Raw genomic sequence first — 10,552 nt, forward strand, 5'->3', positions numbered from 1 at the left:
ATTGTGCATATAACCCAAAATTCCTTTATCCATTCGTCAGTTGATGGACATTTAGGGTCTTTCCATAATTTGGCTATTGTTGAAAGTTCTGCTATAAACGTTGGGGTACAAGTGCCCCTATGCATCAGCACTCCTGTATCCCTTGGGTAAATTCCTAGCAGTGCAAGTGAATCTTTAAGTTCCAATTTAGTATACATTCCATTCCATTCTGACATAAACCACGATGCATTGCCTAAAGAGAATACATGATCGGCCCCATAGAAAGTTGAATAACCTGTGTTATACTTTTTCCTAAATTTACTTTTTATTTTTATTTATTTGCTGTTGTTGTCCAAGGTTTATTGAAGACAGTCCAGCACCATAAAAAGATTCAAACGGCCCCACATGGTGTTTTGAAATCCATCCCACCTGCAGGCTGGGTAACCTACGGTTTGGACAGACTGCTCAAGTTCAAAAGTTTCAACATTTCCTTAGTGTCTGGATCTACTTCAGCCATCTCCTGATCCAAGGCTGAGAACTCAGGTACATAATGATTCATCCTTTCTCTCTCCTCCCCCTGAAGCTTGATGGAGGTAACTCTCCCCCTGCAGCTTGATGGAGGTAACTCTCAGCAGGCCTCTCTGAATCTGCTTCATCAGATGTGTGACATAGCCTGCTGTCTTATTGCGTGGCTTCTCGCTGGGAATAATGGTGGTCCCCTTGCCTGTGCGTTTGTTGGTGTGGAAGTCATTGCCCAGGTGAATGCAGTGTTTCTTAATGATGACCCAGCCTGCCTTCCTCATGGTTTTGGTGCGCAGGTGGCCCATGTTGGCGGGTATAGTCTCTGTTGGGGTTTTAAATAAATACAGGTTTAATAAGAATGATGATTTTTTAAATGTACATTGTAACATTTCCCTAACATTGCAAACTAAATGCAAATGCATTTTCATCTTTGAATCTTTGCAAGATATTAGCAGATACTGGAACAAAGATTGTCATCTCTATTAGAGTAATGGCTAATATTTATTATTAATGTTTTTATGATTATTATTATTACTGTAGAGAGAGAGAGTGAGAGCAGGGGAGGGGGGTGGACACACACACACACACACACACACACAGGGAGAGAAAATCCCAAAAATCCCAAGCAAACTCCTTGCCCAGCATGGAGCCCCATCTGGGTTTTATCCTAAGACCCTGGGATCACAACCTGAGCCAAAATCAAGAGTCAGATGCTCAACCAATTGAGCCACCCAGGTGCCCCATGGCTAATATTTGTTGACAGCAGTATAGGAGGTACTGTGTCTAATACTTTAAACATATTATCTCATTTAATTCTCACTTAATTCTCAAGCCACCCTATAAGAAAATGACTATTGTTTTATCATTTATTCTTTTAATATTTATTTTTTAGACAGTGATAGAGACAGAGTGCAAGTGTGTGGGGTGGGGGTACAGAGAGAGAAGGAGACACAGAATCTGAAGCAGGCTCCAGGCTCTGAGCTGCAGCACAGACCCCAACGCGGGGCTCAAACTCGCAAACCATGAGATCATGACCGGAGCTGAAGTCGGACACCCAACTGACTGAGCCACTCAGGTGCCCCAGTACTGATGCTTAAAGGTAAATGGCAGAGCAGGTACTAAGACTCAGGACCACTGAAATGTTCTCAATCACTGCATGCAGCTGCCTTCTGAACGAGGACACTGAAAATCCAAGAGCTAGTATTAGGTAGCTAAGCCAGATGTAGAATCCACATTTCTAACTGCTTATCAAACAGATTTTACTTCCATTTCACAAGCCATATTTTTATGTGATGCATTCTCCAGCATGCATACAACCTGCTAGTATCTGCCTTTTCATTTCAGAGAATACATAATGTATTTGTTCATCAGTAAACACCATCTTGCTGATTGCTGCATGCCAACATAAACTGCTTATCATCCTCAGTCAGTCATTAACAGCTTTAAAATGGTTACTTTGCTGGGGCACCTGGGTGGCTCAGTTGGGTAAGCAGCCAACTCTTGATCTCAGCTCGGTCATGATCTCCCAATTCGTGAGTTCAAGCCCCACGTCAGGCTCTGTGCTGAGAGTATGGAGCTTTCTTGGAATTCTCTCTCCTCTCTCTGTCCCTACCCCACTTGTGCTCTCAGCAACTCCCCCCCCCACCCCCATCTCTCTCAAAAATAAGTAAATACACTTTAAAAAATAGTTAGAGTGCTGAATATTGATAGCTACATCAAACAACTAATTTCACAATAACTCAGTGCTTTTACTCATACACCTTTTCACTTATCTATATCAGCAAATGAAAGAACAAATATTTGTCATTCATACAATTGAGAGCCAAACCTTTTTTGTTGTTGTTGTTCACAGAAAGAATACTTGGCTCTGAAATAGTTTTAAACACAATTGTTGATGCTATACCAGTAAAAGACAAGAATATCGACAGCAGCTTTAAGTCTTACCTGGACTATGTCCACAGCATTAATATAAAAAGGTTAGGTTGTCTGGATCTTATGCTAATTGCCCCACCATTCTACATGTCTTTCTGGAGTCTTCCAAATGTTAGAGTGTTTTAAATTTGAGATTTATGATTTTCATGTTCATTAAATAACACCAGGTCCTATTGCCCTACTTAATAAAGCAGTAAGATTTAAGTGTCATTTTCAACTTGGACTCAATTCTTCCATAGTATGCACTCAGGCCTTTTTAGCTGGTTAAGAAAAAGAATTTAATTCTTTTTAAAAGTTACAAAGATAAACATCAGCATGCTTTTTTGTGACAGAGAATGCATTCAGAATTAAGAAGCATGACAATAATTTAACTGCATAGAATTTAGATGTGTTCTGTCATTGACTGGGCTGAGATATATTTTTAAGATGCCCAATGGAAAAGGCAGGTGTTATGAAAGAGAGAAGATGGAGTCTGGAGACAGGGTGTCGTGCAGTCAAAAGAGCTGAAGGTAAGAGAGATAATTAATTCTCTGTATTACCTTTGTACCTTGGGCAAGCTTTAACTTCTTTCTCATCTGCAAATCTGGAATATGTATTATAATAATTTAGGGCGACAATGTTGATAAACTCTTCTTATAGAAGCTGACCACAGAAAGTACTCAAAACGTAATAACCGCCTTTAATGTGTATTTATTTTTGAGAAAGAGAGAGAGAGAAAGTGCGTGCAGGGGAGGGGCAGAGAGAGAGGGAGACACAGAATCTGAAGCAGGCTCCAGGCTCTGAGCTGTGGGCACAGCTGCCTCAGTAATTGCCCTTAGTAATCATTATTTCTAAATGTCAAATAGACAAATGAAGTTCCCCAGATATTATGTGACCAAGTTAAATATAATATAAATTTATATATAGATGGTTTATGACTACAAAATATTTATCAAAATAGGGTTACTTATTTCAGTTTACAAGGGAATTACAAAATTAAATATTTGTAATATTGTAAGCATATGGAATAATTAATACTATAATGACTATAAATGAGTAGTGTATTCAACATCTCAAAGCCTTCACAAATCTTAAAATATTTTCATATTTTCTTTAGTTACATTTTTAATTCAAAGTTGAAAACAAACACGAAGTCCCTAGTGTACCCCTTCTTTAGGCTCGGGACCCAGATGGCCTTAATGCTCCCATAACTTAATTACATTTTAGACAGTTCCTCCTGACACGAGGTCCTAATCTCCCTTTTCTTAGAGCATTTGCTTTAACCAATTTACATTTTTCTCTGCTTCTTTGAGATTTCTGTACATTTTTTTAAAAGCCTCTTGCCAGTTTCACCACCTGGGATATAATGATGAAAGGAGGTAGCATCCCATCTCCTAGTTTCTGTAAGACAGGAGAAGCCTAAGTTCTATGAATGCTTTGCTCCAACTTGCAAAACTGCCTCCTGTCATAAAGATAGAGTGAATTAGCAGAGTCAGATGGACTGATGTCCTACAGAACATTCCTACCAGCTTGTTCCACACATTAAACCCTACCACTACCTGTGTTAGTGAATTTAAGTTCAGACTTAGCCATGGCCTCTCTCCCCTATTGCATTAGTCTTGAATAAAATCTCCCCGCTCTGTTTAACATTGTCAATGCAATTTTTCCTCTAATGTGGATTATCTTCCACCCCCAATGCCACTGAGAAAATTTGCAGTATTTTCATAAAATCCAAAAGTAAAAAAATACTATAAATAGTTAATAACAAATAAAACAAGCACAGACTTATAACAATAAGTTGATACATAAATTGATAGTTTTTTCAGACACAAGTATAATCATCTGTCCTTTAAGGGCAGGGTTGCAGGGGTGCCTGGGTGGCTCAGCCAAGCGGCTAACTCTTGATTTTGGGCCATGGTCTCATGGTTCCTGAGTTCAAGAGCTGCATCAGGACTGAACTGACAGTGTAGAGACTGCTTGGAATTTCTCTCTTTCCTTCTCTGCCTCTGCCTGCCTCTCTCTCTGTCTCTCTTTCCCAAAATAAATAAATAAACTTAAAAAAAAGCAGCATTGCAAACTTTCAGTTACTATTTCTAACACATTGCTCAGATTGCAAGATTTTTTTCAACATACACTTTTTTGCCTAATATCTGCTACAATTAAAGACATATTCCAAAATTTGGCACATGTATGTTTTACTCTCCAAGCTTTCTTCTTCTATTGTTATCAGTTTTAAGGTGGAATAGGAAGGCCATAAAAACTCTCAATGACAGATGCTGAGATTTGACTGTGAAAATATTGATGCCAACAAAACTAGATGATGTTTTGACAACTTCTCAGGCTGAACCTTTTTTACCACCTCCTGTGCCTTCCCCTATTAATGGGCTTTTTCAAAAAGACTACTTGATGGATTATCCATTCAGCCTCTTTAAGTGACTCACTAGGACCCCTTCATTTACAATGAGGCAGCTGAGAGAGCTAATTACCAAACCAAGCAAGACCCAGCAGGAACCAGTAATCATTAGTCACACATTTACCACACCTGGTAAAGGAATACATTTAGGAGGGAGAGCTTTTGACGTCTGTTATTATTTGACATGAAATTAAGTGAAATTCTTGATGCGAACTCTTGGTGGCCAAATGTCCTCCTGAAAGAGAAGCTAATTTCCATAAAAACTTTATGGAAGAGGAATCAAGAAACTGAAGGAAGATATGGGAGTGTTGATAAGGAGGAAAAGTCACTGCTTCTCTTTCTCTTTCAGTCTCTGCCTCAGCTTTTGACAAAAATGAAAGAATATTAGCATGAATGGATTTTTTTAATGAACCAAAAGATATGTTTTGCTTGTCATTATGGCATAACAACTGAATTTACATTCATTATTGGCCATTTAGTAAATACCACTTTTTTGTTTGTTTGTTTGTTTGTTTGTAATCCTGCAAAGTCCTTTCAGGATTCATTCCAAAATATAAAAAGATTGATTAGCATCATAATTTTAGCTAGAAAATTCAAATTATAAATAGAACTCATGAATGAATGATGAGAAAAGAAAGACTCACCATTTTTACCAATGCAGAGATCTCTATCAGGCAGCTGAAGACATAACAAGAAAACAAAACAAAACAACAACAAATGTATGTATTTGTTAAAGTTCTGCTTTGAGTCATGCGTTCTATATCTCTTGGTGTCAGCTACAAAATCATTTTAAACAACCGTATCAAATCCTTACTGTATATGCTGTCTATAATGATGTAGGAAACAAGAGAAAAGGAAAAAAAAAATATTAAATTTCCCTTCAACTTACAGCCCATTGACAAGTCCTTGAAACAGACAGAGTGACCTTCCTCGAGGAGTTCAGCTGCCTCCATGATGACACTTTGCTAAGGACAAAAGGAAATCTTGGCCCAACACCCCAGGATGCTGTAAGTCTACTTTAGCAAATAAAAATTCCGTTGGAAACGTCTTTATCTCTACCCCCCTCCGCAACATATATGCTGGCAATCATATGCCAAGCTTATGGTCCCTTGATATACATCTGAAGGGTCTCATGAATGAGTTTTCACTAAACAGTAATGAAGGACCTTCCCTAAAGCAGCTAGCCCCTCAAAGTCCTAGAAGCCTTGTTTCCAAAATACCTTAGAGACTCACTCTATCCCTAACCCCCTGCCAACCTGAAAGTATATAATCAGTCACCCATCACAACCTCAATGCAGCAATTTCTGTCCATGGGTCCTGTCCCTATGATTTAATAAAACCACCTTTTTGCACCCAAGACGTGTCAAGAATCCTTTCTTGGCCATTGCCTCAGGACCCCAACACTTCATACCATGTCACATAATATCACTCCTAATGACATCTGGTTCACTCTATCAAAGAAAGTGGCAACATTCGTTTGGCAAATTTTTTTTTTCTCTGAACCCATATTGACTGTAGTGATTACCTTTATTTTAGAAAGTACTCGCATCTCATGAGTGTAAAGGTTCAATTTACAATCATGCCTGTGCAACTCATATATATTTTAACAGTATACGGAGTTCTGAAACACACCGAATAACATTTTGAAAGATCTATTCAGCTAATATAATGCACTTCAAAATTCTCCTAAATGTGCATGTACTTATAGGAAGCACTATTTTCAATGTGGATCCATTCCATAAAACATTCTTTTGAGGTAGAGAAGCTAAAGGCACTGTTTTAGAAAGACTCCATCTCTGCGGTTTTCTGTCAGGCCCCATTTCCTCAGGTTCAGTGTTTTGTCTCTGAATAAGCCAAAGAAGCTATGTTTCCACTTTAAGGAGGAAGCAAAAGTTAATTCTCTGAGTTTCATCCCAGGCCCCAAACACTTAATGACGTCTGAGAAGAGCCAGATCCCAAACATCCCAAACGTGTTCAAGACATTAGCTTCGAACAAATCTCGACTGATGCTGGCATCTATACCCCCTACCTTCAGTGATTTGTGGAATGACACCTGTCCTTCACCTGACACTCGCCTTTGATCAGACCCTACCTGGATTCCTGAAGGAACACGTACACTAGACCCCTTTCCAATGTAAACCCGTAACCTCAAGTGATGACATGACTCATTTTCCTTTCCTTCCCAAGTCTTCCAGATGCTCTGTCTGCTATTCTGTCTGTCACTTCCACTATTCAATAAACTGTTTCACTTTCTCTGGCTCAAGTTTGATCTGTGTCTCGAGTGAAACCAAGGACCCGCGTGGCTGGTCCTATGGGACCCTCCTCTGCCTCCTCAGATTCAGGCTGCCTGCATCACCTTCTTCTCTCAAAAAAGCATCTGGATCCTCAGGCAACAGTCACACATGCAGAGTGTGATCCCAGTCTCCTGACATGGGTACCAGTAGCTGAAAAATGGTGGCCACACAAACCAAGTTTTGATTATCAGAAATTCTCTCCCAGGTATATGGAATATGGACTAGAAGATAACCAGTGAGTCTGTATGCATGACTAACACTTAAACATTACAATCTCTGGTACACTGGGATGTCTAATTTCTTTTTTTTTTAATGTTTACTTATTTTTGAGAGAAAGAGAAAGGGGTAGAGAGAGTGGGCGAGGGGCAGAGAAAGAGGGAGACAGAGGATCCTAAGGGGGCTCCACGCTGACAGCAGAGAGCCCGATGTGGGGCTCAAACTCATGAACCATGGGATTACGACCTGAGCCGAAATATGATGCTTAACTGACTGAGCCACCCAGGCACCCCTGGAATGTCCAATTTCTATGATGTAGTTTGAAAATGGAAAAAGCATATCTTCGACAAGAAGAAAAAAATGATGCAGATAAACAGAAATAAAGCAACAAGTGTGCAACAGGTTAGGCGACCTTGGGATCTTTCTAGATCCCACCTCCAGCTCCTGACGTCTATCTGCAGGTGCATTTTAAAGGCGCCACTCTTGTATCCCGTTATGACAATTTCCCTTTCTATCCTGGCAGTTGTTCAAGTTGTGTTGCTTTGTGTGTAAGACGACCATAAACCCGTGCAGAGCCCTGGGTAACGTCTACTGCTCCAGTTCCCTCTCAAGTGCAACGTTTCATGCGACTGTGAATAAAAAGATGCTGTTGTTAATATTATTAAAATAGTTTAATCAGATGCTATTATTCATGAATTATTTTTTGAATCATTGTTATTAAAAGCATCATTTAAATAGGCCATGATAAGTTTGCTGGACCTTCAACTGCGTAAACACAGTTCCAAGGTAACTGAAGACCTTTCCTTCAGTGGAGAGTGGTCGCTGAAGCTTGCTCAGATCTGAGTAACTATGGGGAGCTGTTTGACATCGCTCCCCCGCCAGCCATTTGGCGTACCTCCCCGTTGTGCCATTGTCTTCAGTGGCCACTCGAAGACACAGGGAGCTGCTAGTTGCTACCTGGGACTGTCAGTGGGAAATGTGGGAAATTATGTTATGCTCATATCAAACCTGGAGTGAGCAAGTTCAACTATTCTTTTATACATTTGTTTTTTCAGTAATTACTGTGTTTAGTTTTTGTCATAGCATCTTTTGCCTGCAATGAACTAAAACAACAAAAAAGGAACTTCACACCTAATGAAAGAGCACTGAATTTCCCTGTTTCATTCTTTACACCATTCATTTATCAAAGGACGGATCCAAATTAGTGTTACTTAATTTCTTTCTTTTTTGTTGTTGTTCTTGAGAGAGAGTGGGGGAGGGGCAGAGGGAGAGGGGAGAGAGAATCGGAAGCAGGCTCCAGCCCAGCGCGGAGCCTGACACTGGGCTCAAGCCCGTGACTGTGAGATCGGGACCTGAGCCGAAATCAAGAATGGGACGTTTCACGGACTCAGCCACCCCGGCGTCCAAATTTTGCTTAGTTTCAGTTTCAATTTTGCTTACGCACTTATAAAAATGAAGCATAGTTAGGAAGCTTTTATACCGTTGGCAGAAGTTTTGCAGATGTTTACATAATATCAGTGTCATATCAGTGTTGGTCTAGGATCTCCAGAAAAACAGAACTAATAGGAGATAGACACATGCATGCACGCACAGAGTTTTTCTATGAGGAGCTGGCTGTCCTGATTATGGAGGCGGAGAAGTTCAAGATCTGTAGTCAGTAAATTCGGGTCTCAGTAGAGTGGATGGTATAAATTCTAGTTTGAGTCTGAGTCCAAAAGCAGGAACAGACCAGGTCCCAGATTGAAGACACTCAGGAAGAGGGAAAGAATTCTTACTCTGCCTTTTCGTCTATTCAGGACCTCAGAGACTGGATAAGGCCCACCCACATGGGGGGCGGGGGGCACAAGGTGCTTTCACAGATTATTTCCTAGTTATTAGATTATACTAGACTTTAGTTTTATTCTTCCTATGTTGGTGAATGTTTTAAGCTTTTACGAGAAAGTTTTATGTTTTTATCATCAGGGAAACAAAAAAAGTGATTTTGCATGTAGTAGAATTACTGATGGATAGAACTAAAAGTCACAAAATGTTTGTTTCACATTTTTGATAGTTTGAACTTTGCCTTTGGTTTTGATTAGGATAATATAAGGAAACAAAAGTAAGTGAATTCCATAGTATTTTGTATCTTAATTTGATTATATAAAGTGTTCAGAAAACACTGAATAAAATGGTGAATTCTGATGAAATATTACCTCATTGAAAATTCACCTAATATATTTTTTTATTCAAGAAAGCTTCAATAGCTGATGAGTTTAACCAGATAGTAACTGTCCCTCTTAGCATTTAGGAGTTCATTAGCTATCTATCACTATAACAAATTACCACAAAACTTAGTATCTTAAAACAACCAATATTTATTATCTAACAATTTCTGAGGGTTGAGAATTCAGAAGTATCTTAGCTAGTTGTTTCTTGTTCAGAGTGTCCCATGAGGATCATTTAAACTTTAGGCAGGTGCTGTAGTCTCTGAAAACTTGATTGGCATTGGAAGATCTGATTCCAAGCACACGTGGGTGGTTTTTGGCTGGAAGCATCCATTCTTTGTCACGTGAGCCCCTCTATAAGGCTGTGCATGGTGTGACATGATAGGCAGAATAATACACTCATGAATATGTCTACACCCAAATCACTGGAATCTATGACTATGTTCCTTTACAGTTACTTTACATAATCTATGACCAAGTTGCATACGTGATTAAGCTCAGAATTTTGAGATGGGGAAATTTTCTTGAATATTCCAGGTGGACCAATGTAAACACAGGGCATAAAAGGCAATAGAGTTACAGTCAGCAAGAGAACACCTTGCAACCACTGAAGCATAGATTGGAGTGCCCATGAGCCAAGAAATGTGGGAAGTTTCTGGATCCAGAAAAGGCACGGAAAAGGTTCTTCCCTGGGGCCTCCAAAGCAATCAGCCTTTTCAACTTTCAATTTTATCTTCTTAAAACTCATTTTGGAATTCTAACCCCCAGAACTTTTAGAGAATAACTTTGTGTTGGTTAAGCCATTAAGTTTGTGGTAGTTTTTTAAGCAGCACCGGGAAACTGATACTCATGGCTTCCCCTCAAGAGAAAAAAAAAAGGGGGGAGAAAGAGATCAAGATAGAATCTTCATAATTTCTCTTATAATCCAATTGTGGAGGGCGTATACCATCACTTCTGCTATGTTCTAATGTTCATGCAAACTAATACTGATATAATGTAGGAGGGGGTTAAGA

General features: G+C 39.5%; 1 protein-coding gene across 1 annotated transcript; it reads right to left on the reverse strand.

Annotated features, from left to right (window-relative positions):
• Nucleotides 1-424: 424 nt before the first annotated feature.
• Nucleotides 425-806, reverse strand: LOC109264273 (40S ribosomal protein S17-like). Its single transcript, XM_019444214.2, has 2 exons — nt 613-806; nt 425-578 (listed from the first exon to the last, which is right to left on the reverse strand). Exons 1-2 carry the CDS (start codon nt 804-806, stop codon nt 425-427), a joined length of 348 nt encoding a protein of 115 aa, XP_019299759.2.
• Nucleotides 807-10,552: the final 9,746 nt, after the last annotated feature.

This window comes from Panthera pardus, unplaced genomic scaffold, assembly GCF_024362965.1.
Source record: "Panthera pardus isolate Hobbes unplaced genomic scaffold, ASM2436296v1 HiC_scaffold_22, whole genome shotgun sequence".
NCBI classification, from domain to species: domain Eukaryota; kingdom Metazoa; phylum Chordata; class Mammalia; order Carnivora; family Felidae; genus Panthera; species Panthera pardus.